Source organism: Portunus trituberculatus, chromosome 48, assembly GCF_017591435.1.
Source record: "Portunus trituberculatus isolate SZX2019 chromosome 48, ASM1759143v1, whole genome shotgun sequence".
NCBI lineage: Eukaryota > Metazoa > Arthropoda > Malacostraca > Decapoda > Portunidae > Portunus > Portunus trituberculatus.
The window spans coordinates 15047561-15068224 of record NC_059302.1 but is presented as its reverse complement, the minus strand read 5'-3'; the positions used below and the strand labels follow the sequence as shown (position 1 = coordinate 15068224).

Here is a 20664-nt window from a genome sequence, read left to right as displayed (position 1 = left end):
TTCGGGAAAGTACATATCCCATCTTCAGGTACAAAAGGGGGCTGTAAAACCACACGTAAAACGTTAAAAAATGACCAGACGCAGTGGTCCTGCTACTTGTTCCTCCAACAGGTAAACAGGTAAGTGGGAAGGGCGACTGGCCTACCAGTATTTATAGGCTCCTACTCACTAGATGGCAAAATCTGATTGGTTCACTAAGAATTTCCTATCCAATACAAAATATAGTACAAAATTCTAATCTGTCATAGCTAATGCACAAAAAGAGAAAAATTTAAAGGTATGATGTACAACAGTTAGTCTATTACAGAAATATTTTAGCCTGAACGAAATACTCAATGCTGATTGGTTGAAACATAGTACACGTATATGAACCTTTGACTCCTAACTATGCTAATATAATGACACTATCTCACCAAGTTCGAAAATAAATATTAACAGAAAATTAATAATTTGGTGGCTATTTCTGTACCATTTAATTCTGGCTTCTCTTTTACAATAAATAAAGATTCCGCTATCCTAAGGTCTGAGTTACAATATGCCCTATACTTTATGTTGAAGTCCTGATCAGTAAATGCATGATTACAGTAAAGTCCCGGGTTACGTCGGTCTAGAGTTACGTTAAACTCGTAGTTACGTCAGTCCACTATAAGGCAATTTAAGATTAAAAAAATTGAAAATTTATAAATCGTAAAGTGCGGGATTTATTGTTATTGTTGGTGGTTGCCCGCCACACCGCCCGCCTCACGCTTGAATACAATAACACCCTGCCTCAGTTCCACCACACCGTCGCCCTGGCAAGAGTGTTATCCTACTTCTGCGTTTACTGACTCAAGTTTTTAGTATCTTGCTCAATGGCACCAAAGAGAAAACTTCTTAGTGACAGCAGTGATGCTAAGAAAAGGAAAACCATTACGCTACAAGAAAAAAGAGGACATAATTAAAAGACATGAGAAGGAGGCAGCAGCTGTGTGTGAGGGAGGAAGAAGAAAATGGGAAGCCCATTACCATGACAACGGGGAGGTTGACGACCTTGAGGGCTCGCACACCCATCACAACAATAACAACTCCGGAGCCTTTGCCTGGGCCACACGACACTCGCAGCTGACTTGCACTGTCTGCGCCTGTCTGCTGATCCCTATTGCCCTTTCCTATTGCATTTCCTGCCCCGCTGCTAACACTTCTACTCCCACCGCACTGCACTACGCTCCCAGCTGTCCACCCTGGGCGTCACAACATTCAACCTGCCCACCCTTCTGGCGGCCTCAGGCATCCACCCCTCTCTGCAACCTGCAGTCCTTCGCGTTCGTGGCCCTAATCAACAACGAAAACAAGCTTGTGTTTCATATTCCTACATAGTTGTAAATAATATAACAATATAACCTTTAACTTACCTGAATGACCATAAACAATGATTGGTTGAAAACTCGATAATATGCTTTGAAATGTACGGAAACTTGAGTTACGTACAAAATCGACATGTCATGTTTCAGGAACGTAACTCTGACGTAAACCGAGACCTTACTGTACATTGTAATGCGTGTTTGAGAAACTAGGCTATTCGAGAAACTAGGCTCAGTGATACGAGCATTTGTTCTATACGATACTCCCAAGTGCTCAGAAATTAGAATTTTAAGGTTCCGACAGGTGGAACCAATATACCGTGACATACAGTCCGGACATCTAAAACAATATACAATTTTTGAGCACAAAGGAGTAGGAATAGTATCTTTAAATTTAACTTCTTCAGTACTGGGACTCAATTTTACCTTGAGATTTGTGTACTGTTAGACCATTTTATTGACATTAGGAAGGGTCTATGGAGGTCAGAAGATGAATGGTCACAGTCTTCACTATTTTAATTCCCCACATGAGTTTTTGAAGCTGTATAAAATCACCAAATAGTAACCAGAATGAATATGGAAATGAATCATGGTATTGAAGGGTTAAATAGAGAACCTATGGTATTTTTATTAACAAAAATAAATCTAAAATCAACACTTGGAACATGTTTCTTGAGTAAATGAGACATTGTATTGCGTAAATGGTAACTAAATTGTCCTGAGAAGGGTAATGTAATGTATCTAACTTCTTTGGTTTTATCCTCCACAAAATTGTCAGTGACAAATTTATTTGTGATAAACTTCTTAATTTGTTTCTCTTTTAGGTTTTTGTGATAACCATTAAAATGAAAGTAATGTCTTAGCCTTTCAAGTTCATTATGGAACAAGGGCCAAGTACTATAAATATTGTATGCTCTATGTAGTAACGTTTTGATGGAATTTATCTTGAAAAGGGAAGGGACAAATGACTCAAAATTCAAGCCCAAACCCGTATAAGTTTCCTTCCTGAACACATCCGTGGAAAGAGATCCATTATTCTTCATGACCATTATATCTAGGAATGAGAGGTTATTATTAGTCTCAAACTCGGAAGTGAATGATATATTTTTATGTTTATTATTTAGATACTCAAGGAATTTATGAGCTTGTTCCTTAGATTTAAATGCTAGGAAGCAATCGTCTACATAGCGGTTGTATTTAATTGGCTTGAATTCAGTTGGACAATCAGATAACCAGCTTTTTTCATGATAGCATAAAAAAGTATTTGCTAATGTTGGTCCCAAAGGGGAACCCATAGCTACTCCATCTATTTGTTGATATAATTGGTCATTAAAGATAAAAATGGACTCCCTCACAGCCAACTCCAGTAAGGATCGGAACTGCCTCTTGGTTAGGTCATAAGGAATCAATTTTAATCTCTTGCACTCTTCTACACAAACTAAATCGCTTGCTTAGGAGTATTAAAAGTAAAATACCTGATTCATGTTTTGAGTTTCTATATGCATCTGGTTCACTCCCCGGGATACTATATGGTTTACCAGCTTTTTTCATGATAGCATAAAAAAGTATTTGCTAATGTTGGTCCCAAAGGGGAACCCATAGCTACTCCATCTATTTGTTGATATAATTGGTCATTAAAGATAAAAATGGACTCCCTCACAGCCAACTCCAGTAAGGATCGGAACTGCCTCTTGGTTAGGTCATAAGGAATCAATTTTAATCTCTTGCACTCTTCTACACAAACTAAATCGCTTGCTTAGGAGTATTAAAAGTAAAATACCTGATTCATGTTTTGAGTTTCTATATGCATCTGGTTCACTCCCCGGGATACTATATGGTTTACCCAAAGTACACAAGCAAGGTTGTCCTATAAGACCTATCCTAGCAGCAACAGGTACCTTGTGCAACATTTTTAGTTCCCATTTTAACTCCCTTAACCACTAATGAATTCACAGTGAAGAACTCAATTGAATTTGCAAAGGAATTACAGACACTTAAGTTTATGTATTCCCTGTTTCTCGCTAGTTTTGACGTAAAATCCTTATTTACAAATATCCCCCTTATTGAGACTATTGACATTTGTGTAGAAGAGTGCAAGAGATTAAAATTGATGGGTATGGGTTTCCCTTTGGGACCAACATTAGCAAATACTTTTTTATGCTATCATGAAAAAAGCTGGTTATCTGATTGTCCAAATGAATTCAAGCCAATTAAATACAACCGCTATGTAGACGATTGCTTCCTAGCATTTAAATCTAAGGAACAAGCTCATAAATTCCTTGAGTATCTAAATAATAAACAAAAATATATCATTCACTTCCGAGTTTGAGACTAATAATAACCTCTCATTCCTAGATATAATGGTCATGAAGAATAATGGATCTCTTTCCACGGATGTGTTCAGGAAGGACACTTATACGGGTTTGGGCTTGAATTTTGAGTCTTTTGTCCCTTCCCTTTTCAAGATAAATTCCATCAAAACGTTACTACATAGAGCATACAATATTTGTAGTACTTGGCCCTTGTTCCATAATGAACTTGAAAGGCTAAGACATTACTTTCATATTAATGGTTATCCCAAAGACCTAATAGAGAAACAAATTAAGAAGTTTATCACAAATAAATTTGTCACTGACAATTTTGTGGAGGACAAAACCAAAGAAGTTAGATACATTACATTACCCTTCTCAGGACAATTTAGTTACCATTTACGCAATACAATGTCTCATTTACTCAAGAAACATGTTCCGAGTGTTGATTTTAGATTTATTTTTGTTAATGAAAATACCATAGGTTCTCTATTTAACCCCTTCAATACCATGATGCATTTCCATATTCATTCTGGTTACTATTTGATGATTTTATACAGCTTCAAAAACTCATGTGGGGAATTAAAATAGTGAAGACTGTGACCATTCATCTTCTGACCTCCATAGACCCTTCCTAATGTCAATAAAATGGTCTAACAGTACACAAATATCAAGGTAAAATTGAGCCCCAGTACTGAAGGAGTTAAATTTAAAGATGCTATTCCTACTCCTTTGTGCTCAAAAATTGTATATTGTTTTAGATGTCCGGACTGTATGTCACGGTATATTGGTTCCACCTGTCGGAACCTTAAAATTCTAATTTCTGAGCACTTGGGAGTATCGTATAGAACAAATGCTCGTATCACTGAGCCTAGTTTCTCGAATATAAGAGAACACGCATTACAATGTAATCATGCATTTACTGATCAGGACTTCAACATGAAGTATAGGGCATATTGTAACTCAGACCTTAGGATAGCGGAATCTTTATTTATTGTAAAAGAGAAGCCAGAGTTAAATGGTACAGAAAGAGCCACCAAATTATTAATTTTCTCTTAATATTTTCGAACTTGGTGAGATAGTGTCATTATAGCATAGTTAGGAGTCGTAGGTTCATATACGTGTACAGGCAACCCCCTTTAACGAAGGGGTTACGTTCCTAAAAAACACTTCGTTAAGCGAAACTTTGTTAAGCGAACCGATTATAACAAGTTTAACCCCTGATTTGAGAGTAAGCAAAGCGAGAGGGCATCATAGTACAGTAAAAGGTTTAATGAAAGTAAGAATTATGAAGTTAAACATTTAGGTAGTTTAATTTAAGTCATTATAATGTACACTAATGTATGTATGTATATAACTTTATAATATTGATGATCTTAACTTTATGAAGGGAGGAAGAGTGAAACGGGAAAGACACTAACCGGCAACCTGTGGAATGTAAACAAAGTGCGCATCATTGTACTGCATACAAAACTTATGTACCACATTTCCACAAGGCTTTCCATTTTATCCATTGTAGAGTCACGAGTTCAGGTGGTTCTTTTAGCTTGCAAGGAAGATACGGTCTCACCAGCCTTCTTAATAGAGTATGCTGACTTGAAAATAGAGACAGTATAATATGGCGTCAAAATAGTGGCCAGCACTGCTATAGTTTTCTGGCCTCTCTCGTGTCTGTGAATAATATCTACCTTCACTTGGAGAGTAAGAGACTTCCTGGTCTTCTTACGAACACTAGGCCAATTGCAGGGCATTTTGGTGGTAAGTTGAGCTAGGGAAGACAAGCTGCTGCTGAGGCTGTTATGTTTTGACTGGGGAATGAGTGTTGCGCGTGTTGTCCACGAGAGGCTTGATCTTGATCTTGATCTTTATTCTATAGGTGTCCCAGGATTTTTCCTGAGGCAGGCCTTAGTACCAGCAGCTCCTGGTGTATTCAAAAGCCTGTTAGCTTGCGTGATATGGTGGGGCTTTCAAATTTGGAAAAAAATTACCTGGATAAAACTTCGTTAAAGCGAGTTTGGTGTTCGTTAAACGAGCAGATGGTAGTAAAATGAAACCTTCGTTGCAGCGAAATTTCGTTGTGTGAACCTTCGTTAAATGGGGGTTGCTTGTACTTTCGGCCGCTTTCTTAAACTTCTAAAAATTTGTTTCGTAGGTCAGCACACCACTGTGGTGTGGTAGCACCCGAAACCTAAGTTTTGATTTCTTAAACGCTGGCGCACCGACCCGTGTGTTGTTAGGTAGACAACGATACTCGTACTCTAGCATCCCATAGAAATGCGGACGATTCGCAAGTGTTGGTACCCCTCCTTGTAGAAGATTGGTAGGCCTGTGTATCAGCTGATGTAAACAAAGCGCCATTTTCAACCAGTTCATGCTAGAGTGTACACGCTTCTCGCAGCTCAACAACACCATGGCTACCAGGGACCTAAAAGGCACACCACTCTCTTACGCCCAGAAGTTGTATCTCGTGAGACAAATTAGAGATCACCCTGTGGTACACACGAAACCTTCAAACTACACTAGTATACTGGAGAGAAAAGCTGCGTGGGAGACAATAACTAAGAACTTCAATGTATGTTTCTCCACGGCGGAGCCCAAGAATACTCATCAGCTGAAGAAGACGGAGTACTTAAAGAATAAGCAAGTATAAAAATGAGGGAAAAGCATGCACCATTTGGTAAATTAAGGTTGAAAACATGAGAAGCTTTGATGTAATTGTTATGATTTAGGAATTAGTTTACTACTGTATTTCTACTACTATTGGTAAAGGTGGCTAGTATTACCCCCTCCCCCCATGAAAACTAGGTAGATTTGCAACAAAATCTGTTAGGATAAATCAGTCAAAAACATGTAAATCTACCAGAAAAAATATTGAGAGGTGACCAAATATAACTTAACAAACTTACCTAACCTCAATCTAACCAAATCATGGCCTAACCTAAAGAAACCCAAACCAAACCAAAGCAAACAGTATTATTTTACAAAACAGGAAAACTGTGTGAGAAGAAAACTAGTTAGATATTAGGAAGTGCACATTTTGTTAGACATTTTTCTCAGATGCATTTTCTTCCTCAAACTATTAATAGGTTAGGTTAGGATAACTTTGTGTCATATCACTAAATTCACTAATTCATTACATCATTGTTCAATATGTTCAACCCTAAGAAACTTAGCTTAACATAACACAAACTTAAATGATATAACCTAACATAATGTAAGACTATTCATGTAGCTTTGAATGTAGTAGTGTCTGCAAAACAAAACTAAGTAAATAAATACATAAATAAATAAAGTAAAAAATAATTAATTAATGGGTGTGTTTTTACAGAGTGAAGAAGGATCACAGCAGGTACATCCGGGAAACCCATCAGACTGGTGGTGGGCCATCACCAGCCCCACCAAAACCAGCTGATGAGGTAACGCTGATTGTACAGCTGATCCTTAATAATAGGCTGCCAGTACCTGATGACATCTTTGATAGTGAATTTGTAGAAGCACGCATACTGGCCCGACTCAATTCCACAGCACTGGAATGTGGTGAGTTGAAAAACCTATTTTTTATGAACTTTTTAACATGTTTAAAATAAAAACTAAAAAAAAACAGGAGTGCATGCATGGCTTTCAAGTCATTATGGTCCCACACCCTTGTCACACCGGCCCCACAACCGACACTCCTGCCCTAATACCACGACGATGAACAATTACACATTTTTGTTAACCATACCTAACCTAACCATATGTGTAGTTTCAATGTTTTTCAAGTAAATATAATTGCTAGCAGGAACGTGCAATTGTTCATCACAGAGGTACATTGAGCCGCAGAACTGGCTTCCCATGCATGTGGAATATGTAAAACAAACTTTTTACTTAATATATCATAATATAATATAAATATATAATTTTGTGTTTACAGCTGACACACCTGAAGCTGCAGGACAGCAGCCAGCACAAGATCTGGTCTTGGACAACCCTGGCAGTCCACTTATCATCAGGAGTGAAGACTGTGGTATGTCAGTTATTCATATTTTAAGTAATAGCAATTAACAATACTTTCTTCTCATTGGTTATTGAAAGTACAATTTATTGGTTAAGCTTTCTCAGTTATAACACCCATCGGGCTAAATAAGTGGATACTAAAATGTAGGATTTTATGGAAGAAGTGTTATGATGGCTTGAATGCCTTCAGTACTAACTGCCTTCGAGGAAATTTATCAATTTGTTATGTTCTCAATTCACCTTTTTTTGCTGTATGTCCATTATCACAGCTAATCAACATTCCATATAGTCCTGCTTTTAAAAGATTGTTCTATATGAATGTCAAGCCTGGACACTTCATACAAGAGATAGGCAAAATATACAAGTAATTAAAATTTTTGCCTGAGACTGGTCAGTTAGATAAGGTAATGTGAGAGAGTTCAAGATGGCAAGAGTGAGAGGATGTATGTATGAATGTATATGAATGTATGTATAATGTATGTATACCCCATAAGATGTATGTATGAATAGAGCATGGGGTGAAGTGGGGATTAGTGAAAATATTTCAAGATGTGTAACATATGTTTTATCTATTTTGCAGAACTTATAGATGCGGAAGATGATGTGGACCTCCCAGGTGCTAGAACCTCCGCTCATCCTGTACTAAAAAAAGGCACCTGCTCTGCTCGCAGCAGTAGTGCCACAGCTGCCACCCAAAACCAGTCCTTCACAGGACGAAAGAGGAAGGCAGCAGAAAGCAAATCTTATGGCAGGTGTGCCAAGCAGCAGAAACACTTTCGTGATGAACTGGCCTCAACATTTGAGGCCCTTGCTGCAAAGCGGCGACAACGCTGGACAGCGTAGCTTCTGCTGCCGATAAAATTGGGTCGGCAGCAGACAGAATGGCATCTGCTGCAGAGAATTGCTGCAGCCCTTGAAAGGGTAGCTGGTATACACCAACCACTACCATAAGGTACCACTGAAGAAAATAAAATAAGGAATAACTTGAAGTGTAGCATTGTTATTTTATTTTATACTTGTACATTTTGATTGTATCTCCACAACACAACCAAACATAAAACATTACATTGCCCATTGAGGTGTACATTTCTCTGTATATGTCATCTTCCACTTAGAAATTATACACACAAATATACATTGAAAGAACAGAGATGGAAAGTTTATCAATAAAAGATCATAAACTATTGTGAAATAGCACAAACTGGTAGAGTTCTCCCTATAAGTATTAGGTAAGAATATGGGTAGGAAGGGTAAGACTGTGTATGATACATATATGTTGCAACAGGTTCCATTGCTGCTCTATCTTGAAAACCCGTCAAAATCTGAGGCAAGGTATTGTACCTGTTCAGTATAGCGACCACTGTTAAACTGAACACATTGTTTACCTTCATTTTCCAGTTCTGATATCATATTTCTGAAATTTCTCAGTGCACGTTGCTGTAGCTGTGAAGACACTAGTTTTAGTTTCTGCTTGATGTCACATCACTAATCCTTTGATAGTCGATACCTGTTGGGATTTTTAATCTTTCAGAAATGTTCCACAAAAAAAGATGCCAATATATAATTATAAATAGATAGAAGCATATAACTACCACGAATGGGATAATTACCTTTGGATGAATTCCTCTTCCGTGAGGTATACCATTGGGTCACTGCGATCCCGTAGTACTGTACGTGGTAATCTCAAGCACCGAATTTCTTCTATTTCCTCATAGTCAAGTTCTTGTAGGAGATTAACAATGCCACAGAAAAGTTCTAAGGCCTGAAATAGGTAATACATGATTACATATACACTTAACTGTATTTAAAACAAAGTAATGCATTAAGTATGTGCTTCATGTACAGGCATGTACAGGCAATTATACTAATGATGATAATAATAATGATAATAATAATATGTAATAAATGACAATGTAATTATCTTAATCTAACAACAATTATTATAATAATAGTAAATTAGACTATCATGTGGTAATGGTAAATCTATAAACCTCACCTTGACGTAAGCTAACCTAACTTACCTTGCTTTGACCTAACCTGACCTAATCGTGCCTATTTCAAGACAAAATATGTTTCAGAATATTATATTGGTAATAGAAAAAGCGCAACTCCACCATTATCCACGTCCCTCCCATTCACCTTGTTTCCCCAATCCTTCTTCACAGCTCTTTCACTTTTAACAGCATTTACATCGCTCCCTCTCTCTCATGTATATATGTTTATCTGTTATGCTTTTCCACTGTTACATTAAACAAAAATAACCTAATTTTAACCGGGGATGAATCCCTCTCCTCCCTCCACGGCATATCAAGCTAACCTACTAATCAGCGGGGTTGTGGTGTTTACAATCAACCTGTCATACCTACTACTGATAGTAGAGGGACGTGTGAGCTTAAAACCTTTTGTAAAAGGGCCGAGAGTGCAAAATAAGTAACTAGAATTAATTGTAGTACTATGATGAGGCGTCGTAGTAACTTTTGTTTCTGAGAGTGGCAGGTGGGTTTGATGGTTTCACTTCTAACCATGCTGCAACATTCGGACACTCCTTGCATGATGCTCCTTATTTTGACTATTTTACATATATTTATATATTATACGTACCATTATTACGAAGTAATTCCCAGCTTGGTGCAGCTCAGCAGATGAAGTTTGTTTTGCTTGTGCCGCGCCGCAATCCCAGGGTGACCATGCATGTTGTCTTAAAACATTTTACTAGTGATTATAGGGTTACTGCTTTGAAAGAATAGAGAAATACTAAAAAAAATTAGAAAAATAACATATATATTGTTTATTCTGAAGCGATTTTATACATCATGAATACATTTCTTACATTTCGTCTTTCTCTTTCGGGTGGGTATCCTTGCCCGACGTTGTGTGCTGGGTCAACACCCGAATGTTCCAATATTGTGGGATCCTAGCCAGGCACAGAACCGCGTCAGATGCTTTTAAGAAATCGGATTCTGTGTGTCCACCTAACTTACTACATGGTATCCCAGGATTACACTGTTTAAGAAATCGGCCGTTTGTTTCAACCAATCAGCATTGAGTATTTCGTTCAGGCTAAAATATTTCTGTAATAGACTAACTGTTGTACATCATACCTTTAAATTTTTCTCTTTTTGTGCATTAGCTATGACAGATTAGAATTTTGTACTATATTTTGTATTGGATAGGAAATTCTTAGTGAGCCAATTAGATTTTGCCATCTAGTGAGCAAGAGCCTATAAATACTGGTAAGTCAGTTGCCCTCCCACTTACCTGTTGGAGGAACAAGTAGCAGGACCACTGCGTCTGGTAATTTTTTAAAGTTTTACGTGTGGTTTTACAGCCCCCTTTTGTACCTGAAGATGGGATATGTACTTTCCCGAAATGTTGTGAAGTGGATATAATGAAGATAACCGTCCTTTTGTGGGTCTTCTCTCTCCTGTACTATATATAAATATATATATATATATATATATATATATATATATATATATATATATATATATATATATATACACACACATACAAATCAGCACTGGCTATAATGTTGATAACATTGAATTTTCACTTACTCTTCAGAAATTAACAAGGTACAGATGCAAAATATATTGCACATCCTATTCTTACTACCTAACTGCAACATATATTGATATTACAAGTTAAGAAATCACATAATGTTTTCAATTATATTATGATTTATATCCATGATGGATATGGATCCCTGCATGCAAAAAGATTGGCAAATTCTATTAGCATTTCAGTTTTTATTTCATCTTACTTTACTTTCAGCCGCTCCCAAACTTTCCTCAGCTGCTGTTCTGTACGTTTGGGCCCCAGGTTGTGAGCATTAAAATGTGTTATTCTGGCCCATGCTTTCCTCTTTTCTATCAGAACCCTTCCGTCGGTTTTTCGATTCTGAAGGATTTTCTCCTCCTTTATAAGTCCCACAAGGAGATCTTTTTCAGGAGGGGAAATGGGACTCACTCTGGTGGGTGATCCAATATTTTCCACACACTCCATGGCAGCAGAGGGTAGTTTCTGTGTTGTTCAAAAAATAAATAAATAAATAAATAAAAAAAAAAAAAAAAAAAAAACAGGAATAATCAACTTGTAGGAAAGACAAACACATTATAAGAAGAAAAGATATACAGAACTGACATAATGATGGCTAAACTAATGTTATAGAGAGGAAAAATAAGTATATCTAGTCAAAATATTAAGGTTGCAAGTGCCTTCAGCTTAGAATTCAACCCAGCATATTTAGCCTATTGTACACAGCTGGGCCTGCAGGTTAATGTGACTCTTTTATTATTCACATAAGTTTAGTAGGTAATAAAATAGCTAGAATCATATGTGAAGGAAGAAAAAATGTGTTCTCCAAACATATAACATGATATAATTAGTCCGAGCCATAGCTTGCAGCACAGTATGCAAAACAGGCTGCTGTTGCCTGTATTATTGATTCCCATTGGTGCTGCTTGATATAAAACCACGTAGAAGCAGCTTGGTGGTCAAGAAAACGTGCAAACTAGTTTATTATCATGATAAAAGTAACCTACCACCAAAGGTTAAAGCCACAGTCGACTATTTTATTAGTTCACATAAGTCTACGCTGCCATAAAACAATAAAAAAACAACATTGAGTGACGAAAATTTGCTTACCTGGTGAATTATTGAGACGATAATTCTAGTAGTGATCCGCATGTCTGCTCTCAAATGTAAACACAGTGTGCTAGAGTGAAGAAAGCGAAGCGCACTATACACCTTCCGACGTACCAACCTTTCCGTGAAAAGCCCGCATCAAGGGGGAAGGGATGGTATGTGTTAACGTTACCCCGCGCCTCCGTGGGCGAAATGGGTCCCGTTGTGTGGCCCCGTTAGGGAAGGGGAAAGGGAAGATATAACAATTCGGCTGATAGGCTCTAATCCCTTAATTTGCCCAGCACAAGGTTTGGCAATGCCACAGGCTGGGAAATCCCTGAAAAAGCCAACGCCTAAGTGATCTTCATAAAATGGTCAGACTATAAGTCATTATAATGTACACTAATGTATGTATGTAAGTAATGGGGGTTTTACATGGTCAAACATGTTGGCCAACACGTTTGACAACACGATGTTTGAAAGAATGTTTGAACGTGTGAAAGGGGTAAACATGTTGGACCAACGTGTTGGACGGATGTCTGATGGGGCCTGATTTTTGTGGGCGGAGCTTGCTCGGTGCATGCCATGTTTGAACGTGTGAACAGTCATCATTCTTAAACCGTCATACATACTCAAATCTCGCGGAGGTAACATCTGTAACAGCTCCTTCAGTGACAGATGTGGTGTATCAGCTGCAAAATGAGTGACACATGTGCAGTGCAGTTAAGGATAAGGAAAGGGAAATTATGGTGGACTTCATTAACATATACAGGAAGCATATAGCATTGTGGAAGGTAAAATCAAAAGAATATTCTAACAGAAATTTAAGAAATAAGGGTATAAATGAACTGCATGGAAAGCTACAAGAACTTGACCCACATTGCACACGGGATGATGTGATGAAAAAAAATTAACTCTCTCCGTAGTTCCTTTAGAAGGGAACTTCGAAAGCATGAGAGCTCTAAGAAGTCTGGCAGTTCAACTGATGATATTTACACGCCCACTCTATAGTATTTTGAAAACATGATGTTCATATGTGATCAAGTTGCCATGAGAGAGTACATCAAATATGGAATCTGTTAATGAAGAGGTGAGTTGCAAGGATTTGCCAAAAACTGGATAACCATTAACCTTCAGAACCAAAGTGGACGTTTATCTTTTTTTTTTTTTTTTATCAGTTTCATGGGTGCTTTCATATAATGTGGGTTTTAAAAAGTATCTCCTGACTTCTCTGGTATATTAGTCTGAAGTTTCATACAATTTTGGATTATAAAACATCATTTAATTAAGAATGCAACATGCCAATCTGGATCTGAAGGTTAAACTTAAGCCAGCCATTAGATTAATGAATCAATTAAACTTATCATAACCACTGTATTAATTTATTTTGGAAAAAAATATCTCAAGTCTTGCAGAGATCGGCCCATTGCTAAAAAAATGCAATGTTGTGATCAGCCGTTCATGAGGGCTAATGGACTTCCTCATAACGGTGTCTTTACATGTAATGAATGGAGTGACCATATTAAAAAGTTCCAAATATGTTGATTCGTCCATGCGCATATAATTGCACCATTCATCTGGGTCTAATTTTAGCTCCTTCATTAAATTGGTATGTGAAATTTGATCCCTTTTCAACAACCAGTCCTTTGTCCACTTTGAACATTTCCTTTTCTTTTTGTTAAGGGCAATCACTATCCCGACTGCCATCACCTTGTCTTGGGTAAGCGACATGTTGCCCGCCCCTTCTCCTTTTGGCACCGACTGAGGTCAGTCAGTTTGGTTTGAACGTGTAAACACTTTTCAAACATGTTGTGTTGGAGGTTTGATGAGCGTGTTGGCCAACATGTTTGACCGTGTAAAACCCCCATAACTTTATAATGTTGATGATCTTAAATTTATGAAGGAAGGGAGAGTGGAGCAGGAAATACACTAGCTGGCAACCTGTGGAATGTAAACAAAAGGCGCATCATTGTACTGCATACAAAACTTATGTACCACATTTCCACAAGGCTTTCCATTTTATCCATTGCAGAGGCACGATTTCAGGTGTTTTTTTTTTTAGCTTGCAAGGAAGATATGATCTCACCAGCCTTCTTAATAGAGTCTGCTGACTTGAAAATGGTAGACAGTAGATGGAGTCAAGCCATAGTGGCAAGCAATGCTATTAGTTTTCTTGCCTCTCTTGTTTCTATGAATAATATCCAGCTTCACTTCGAGAGTAAGAGACTTCCTGGTCTTCTTAGCAATGCTAGGCGACATTGCAGGGCTGGTTGCAGGGTGTTTTGGTGGCATGTTGAACGAGGGAAGACAAGCTGCTGCTGACGCTGTTATTGTTTTGAACTAGGGGGAATGAGTGGTGCGCGTTTTGTCCATGAGTTTCCATGAGAGGCGCTGGTGCATTCAAAAGGCTTGCGTGATATGGCGGGGCTTTCAAACTTGGAAAAAATTACCTGGATAAAATTTTGTTAAAGCGAGTTTGATGTTCGTTAAACGAACAGATGGCAGTAAAAGGAAACCTTCATTGTAGCGAAATTTTGTTGTGTGAACCTTTGTTAAGCGGGGGTTGCCTGTATTCTCTATCTTATTACAACAAGTTAGGCCTAAGTTCCTCATCAGCTGTGCAGTCTAACTGCATGAATTCATGCATGACTTATGGTGTGCTGGTACCAAGGCGTAGAACATGGTACACACTTCCAGGGTTCAGATGTGATGCCGCTCTTCAACAGCTACTTGATGGAGTTGATGTTTGCGTTGTGTCTACTTGGTGGCTCTCTGGGGTCCTTTTTTCTGCACTGTGACCACTTAATGGGGTGTGTGTGTTTTCTGCTCAATGAGACACGTGCAGAGCGTAATAGTGCAGTTTGCAAAGACAATTGATGTGGTGTTACCCACAGGTGATTGTTTAGTCGTTGGTGTCTCGTATCCTCTGCTAATCCCTCTCCTGGGTGGTATGTATTATGGGAATTTACTTTTATTTTCCTTTTAAATTTACATATCCTGCCCTGTTTTATATGTCTTGTATGACATAGCTGTCAGTCATCCGTTTGGTTGGCACGCCGGTATTGTCTCTTTACCCAGAGGGGGATATTTACCTGGTCATCAGCTGTTTTTATGATGGCAAATGAGCGACTTGAACATTTCTCCACAGGTCCGGCTATGGCAGGTCCAGCCACCTAGTAAGGTTGTGTTTTTAACCCAGTAGTGGAGATGATCTTGCTCAATATGATTTTGTCCCTTTTTGGCCTCTGGAGCAAAGGGATAATTCTGCACTTCGGTAGTGAAGGGTATTTTACCAGTTTGGTTAAGAAGATGAGCAGGCAATGTTTTTGAGGGACAGTGACACCAATGGTGACGGAAGGTCAATGTGGATAATGTAATTCACCTGTTGTATCACAGGGGTTGTCACATGATGCATCTGGTGGGGCTGCATACCCAACTGCCTCAAGCTTCACATGTTGCTGATCTTGGTCTTGCTGTGGCAGGTGACGTGATAGCTTCAGAGCCAGTTGTTTCCCAAATTAATATGGGATCATTTATTAGTTCAATAGGGATTTCTTTGCTTTCCTGGACTTGCAGACCAACACATGTTTGTTGGCCATAACTAGGAGCAGGTTTTGATGTTAATGATACTAATGACCCTGTGTTACAGAGGTTTTGGCCAAGGACATTAGGGCTTATTTACACATGGTTCCTGATAGATAAGCCAGACTAATGAATTAATGGCTCCAGCTCCTCTCTCTGCCCACAGAGTTGCAGGTTAGACAGCAAGTTAGCTCAGACATCTTTTTGTGGCAATCCATCTTGCCCCTTTGCTTTTCTTACATCTATCTTTTCTAGTAATTTACTTACATCCTGTTTGTGAACCATAACATTTTGTGACCCTTCCTGTGTCACTCCATCATTTTGTTTTATAAAATCTCCTTCTACCCTAAACACTGATCTAAAGCTTTCACTCACCAGTTCACTAATTTCTTCTTTTGTTTCATATACCCTGTTTTCCTTAGTTAACTTAGTTAAGAGGTGCAAATAGTTAGCGAGAGAGAGAGAGAGAGAGAGAGAGAGAGAGAGAGAGAGAGAGAGAGAGAGAGAGAAATGAAGGTCAGTATTATAATTATGAAGAAAGATTAAAAGAAAAATGCAACTGAAAAAAATGAAAAAAGATATACAGTATATATATATATATATATATATATATATATATATATATATATATATATATATATATATATATATATATATATATATATCTTGTGATGGGCACCGTCTTAATCCCCTTTACTTTATTGTATTATTATATGTGAAGCCTATGGCCACCCATCGCGGGCCCCTCGGGCTGTTCTGCTGAGCAGACAACCCCCTCCTTCTTCTCGCTTCTCGTTGCAAGCGGGAGTTAGTAACCATCCAGTCTTCAGCGGAGGTAGACACGTGCGCTCTTGGTTTCTGGCACAGGGTGGAGACACGTGTTGCTGGGCTGTTCTTGTTACTCGCTAGTCATTGGTCTGGGAGTTGTGCCCTCCTGTTGAGTAGCTGGCTTGATACTGGGTAGACCGTGGCTGTGTAGGACAACGGGCTTGTTGTCCTGAGGAAAGTGTAGCCGGTTGGGGCTGCATTTCCTGTTGTGCGTTCGTCCACTCGGGTGTGGCGACGCGGAGGACGCGTTATTGTTTCGTCCCGTTGTTGCTGTTGGTGGCTGTGGTCACCAGTGTGTTTTGTTGGGTGGCTGTGTGCCCCCACCATCTTTTGTATAGTTTCAGTAGTAAACTGTATTGTAGTGGTAGTAGCCACGCACACTATTGAATGCTGAGAGGCTTCATGTCGGCCAGTAGTGCGTAGTGTCGTCCGCCAGACGTGTCTGCGACGAGTATATAGTGGGTGTCACCCGTAGATGGTGTCTGGGCTTGTGTGTACATCACCGGATGTGCTGTACACATCATATATTGCAGTAGTAGTAGGCCAGGGATGTCAGTCTAACAGGTGTTAGTAAGCACTTGTTGTAGTAGGATAGTATAGTAATATTATATATACTGCACGTGTTGTCCCAGTCTGTGAGTTATCACAGGCTGTGGACAAGGCGTGTGGAGAGGCATTAATACTTCATAGAGAAGTGGGTGGAATTGTCCTTGTGGGCGGTTTCTCTAGGGGTATTAAGGCCTCGCCCTGTTACACATAACATCTACCATTTATAAATTCTACTTGGTTGGGTACAGGAGGAGAAGGAGTTGCTGAGGAGATTCCCTTACAGTGGGGGAAATTATACACTGTTGGCGACCTTGAAAGAACCTGAGGGTTACGTCGGCTGCGAGTTATAGTAGTGGGGACTCTGTGGAGTGTTTTATAATCCCCACTGTACTGACCGTAACAAAGTTGGCGATTTTGCCAGTATAACAGTCTAGTGAGCTGTAGCAGTTAACCGCAGCCGGGTGACGTAAGTTTAAAACCGTAACAGTGGCGACCTCGCCAGGATCAACCAAGTGCTTTATAGTGTGTAGTGTTATTGTGTGGGGTATTATTACTTATATTATTTTATTGTTTGTGAGAACGAGTCCGTGTGAGCACCATGGAGAGAGTTACTGATCTTTTCACCCCAGCAGTGGAGGATGAGGATGCGAGTGTGAGCCGGTGAGACTCACCACGTGGGTATGATGAGTCGGTGGCCGCGCGTGGGGTCAGTGAGGACGCATTTACTATGTGTCATGATAACGCACGTGGCGGTCCCAGAGAAGGTGATGTGGGATATATTAGTCCTGGCAGAAGTATCGGAAGCAGGGAAGGCTCCCGACGATCTAGTCCAGCAAGCAGTATTGCTGATAGTGTCCAGTCAGCTGCCAGACTGGAGGAACTGCGATTGAAGCTGGAAATGAGGAATATGGAAATAGAAGCAGAAGAGAGGCGAGTTGAAGAGATTAGCTGCAGAAGAAAGACGAGAAATTCAGAGACTAGCAGCAGAGAAGGAGGCTAGAGAGATGGAGATGATGAGATTGGAGATGGAGAGAGAAAGGGCAGATAAAGATAGAGAGTTGGAGTGGGAGAGAACTCGCCATGCAGTAAGTACGCCTGGAGTTGTTGGTAGTGTAGGAGGAGGAGGAGAACAGAGTGTTGAGCGTACGTTAGTTCAAAGTCTCCAGCTAGTCCCCGAATTTGATGAGGCTAAGGTGGCTGAATGGTTTGTCCGCTTCGAGAGGAAAGCCAAGGAGTTTGCTTGGTCTCGAGAGAGATGGGTAGGCTTGGTCGCGAATAAACTCAAGGGAAAAGCCTTGGAAGTTTATGATAAAATGTCAGCTGATGATCTGGATGATTATGAGGAGTTTAAGGCTGACATTTTGCGGGCATATGAGCTGCGACCAGAAGCCTATCGCTTGCAATTCAGAGGAAAGAGGAAGCGAGCAAGTGACTCCTACCTCGAGTGTGCTCGTTCACTGGAGCAAGTGTTTGAGAGATGGGTTGCTAGCGAGGGTGTTGACTCTCTCGAGGCTTTAAAGGAGTTAGTAGTTATGGAGCAGTTCATTGATATTGCTGATAAGGAGCTGGTACCTCTGTTGAGGAGAAGAGGTTTAGGACCTTGAAGGAGGCTGCTACATGGGCTGATGATTATGTGTTGGCCCACCGTCCTGTGCAGCAGCCTGGGAGTTGGAGTCGTAAGGAAGGTGGTCCTAAGGGAGGCCCAGGGAGTGGTGGCAGTTCTTCCTCGGGCTCTCCAGGCCACTTTAGGCGATATACTGGATTCGGCAGTAAGATGGGTTTTGAAAGCCCCAGGCCCCCACCCTCCTTTTTCTGCGAAGGATGGGACGGCGGGAAGGCGGCCCCTAGAACGCCCAAGTATGATTCCCAGCCTACGTGCTATCACTGCCGAGGGAAAGGGCATTTTAAGTTCAATTGCCCAAAATTAGTAACAGCTGAAACTCCAAAGTCCTCGCAGAAACCAGTTGCCTTGTTGGTGTGGCCAGATAAAGTTTGTGGTGATGAGTTGACTGCTCCTTCAGGCTTTAGAAGTGAGAAGGCACGGCGTGTGCCTGAGTTGTGTTTGGAGGAGAGAGAGCAGGTTGGCCCACCTGTCCCTCCCCCTGTTGCCTCGCCCGCTGTTGTTAAGGATAGTGAGCTTGACTGGTGCCGTCCTTTCCTGTGTGGAGGCACTGTTGAGATTGATGGCACCAAGTATCCCATCACTGTACTGCGTGATACGGGAGCACAGCAGTCAGTGTGCCGAAATGTCACTGGGAAGAAGGTGACATCTAGCAAGGCAGTGTTGTGTCGTGGACTTAACACTGTGGAGGAGTTCGTGACGGCTGAGGTGACGCTGTCATGTCCTCTTGTCACTGCTACGGCGCAGGTAGCAGTGGCAGACGAACTGCCAGTCGCAGGAGTGGACTTCCTGCTTGGGAATGATTTGGCTGGTGGTCGTGTATGGATCCCAACCTCTGATGAGGATGAGGTTGCTGAAGAGTCTGGGCCAGTGGTGCAAGACTCTGTAAATGTTGTTACCGCTCTCAGGCCCGCTGGGCTGAGAGAGAGCCTGTTACTACCCAGGAGGTTGCTAGCAGCCAGGTGGGATTGACTCCAGATGGGAGTAGCAGTGCTGATGTGGTGGAGCCAGTGTTGGGCTCACCATTGAGTTCTGGTGTAGAGGCTGACGGTGACGGCGTAGAGTCACTTGTTAATGCACCGGACTCGGCTTTGGGAGTTGTTGCTGAGAGTGAGGACGGAGTGTTGGGTGTAGCTGAGTTGTTTGATGGTTATCCTCACTCTGCAGAGCACTCCGGAGGGAGCACTCGTGCTGAGTCGCTTCCTGGTGTGGAGGCTGAGGGCTCTGATGTTCAGCACAGGCCCCAGCATGATAAGTCAGGCAGTTTGTTGGAAGTTGGCGCCCAGGGTGGGAGACTTCCAGTTCTGCGGGGAGTTGGAGTTTCTCCCCTGTGGAGCATCGTGGAGGCAGGGAGCGAGCTGTTCCCTTGCCTGGTGACTGCCTGGCTGGTGGTGATGATCCTTCTGAGGACTCACCGGATCACATGGCAAGAGCGGAGCAGCCTGGGCCAGCTCTCCGTCCTCGATGCCGTGTGGGACGTAGGGTTGCAGCGTTGCCTCAACCCCATGACCCTATAGTCCCCCTTTCTCTTACCCAGCTAGAGCCTGCAGAGCTCATTCGTAGGCAGCAGGAGGACCCGGCGTTGGCCTCCTTCTTTGCTCGAGTGGGTGAGGGAAGTGAGGAGTTGGAGGGCAGGGAGGAGTTTGTCTTGCATCAAGGGGTGTTGTGTCGTAGATGGCAGGAGAGTGACGGTGGTGAGTTATTGCAAGTAGTTGTGCCGCAGAAGCTGCGTGAGGCACTTGTGCTGTTGGCACATGAGGGGCCCATGGCTGGACACCTGGGCATCCGAAAGACCGTCGCTCGCCTGCGTCGC

At 40.9% G+C, this 20664-nt stretch overlaps 2 protein-coding genes and 1 long non-coding RNA gene across 8 annotated transcripts in view; 2 read left to right on the top strand and 1 right to left on the bottom strand.

Moving 5' to 3' along the window:
• LOC123498636 (prostaglandin reductase 1-like) overlaps window positions 1-20664 on the top strand; it is a 156529-nt gene that overhangs the window by 23986 nt on the left and 111879 nt on the right. Inside the window, exon 1 of one of the 6 annotated variants that reach the window (XM_045245949.1) lies at window positions 8492-8597. The exons of 4 other annotated variants lie outside the window; for them this stretch is intronic. Coding sequence is in view for 1 of the 2 variants with exons in the window: in XM_045245948.1 (XP_045101883.1) it covers window positions 13354-13361 (8 nt within the window). In the remaining variant the exon portion in view is untranslated. Of the gene's footprint in view, window positions 1-8491; window positions 8598-13338; window positions 13362-20664 lie in introns of those variants that run through there. One more of the 6 variants, XM_045245948.1, reaches the window with a different exon arrangement.
• On the top strand, window positions 88-8853 carry LOC123498639. Its single transcript, XM_045245953.1, has 6 exons — window positions 88-119; window positions 6048-6289; window positions 6978-7186; window positions 7563-7655; window positions 8226-8388; window positions 8721-8853. The coding sequence occupies exons 2-6, from the start codon at window positions 6060-6062 to the stop codon at window positions 8758-8760; spliced, it is 735 nt and encodes a 244-aa protein (XP_045101888.1). The 5' UTR covers window positions 88-119; window positions 6048-6059; the 3' UTR covers window positions 8761-8853.
• Window positions 8888-10261, bottom strand: LOC123498641. Its single transcript, XR_006672751.1, has 3 exons — window positions 10247-10261; window positions 9256-9407; window positions 8888-9152 (listed from the first exon to the last, which is right to left on the bottom strand). It is a non-coding gene; the product is annotated as an uncharacterized LOC123498641 (long non-coding RNA).

Coding starts and splice junctions, on each gene's coding strand:
- LOC123498639 (XM_045245953.1), top strand. CDS start 6,060: ATGGCTACCAGGGACCTAAAAGGCACACCACTCTCTTACGCCCAGAAG. Junction 7,187..7,562: donor TTCCACAGCACTGGAATGTG/GTGAGTTGAAAA, acceptor TTGTGTTTACAG/CTGACACACCTGAAGCTGCA. Junction 7,656..8,225: donor CATCAGGAGTGAAGACTGTG/GTATGTCAGTTA, acceptor TCTATTTTGCAG/AACTTATAGATGCGGAAGAT.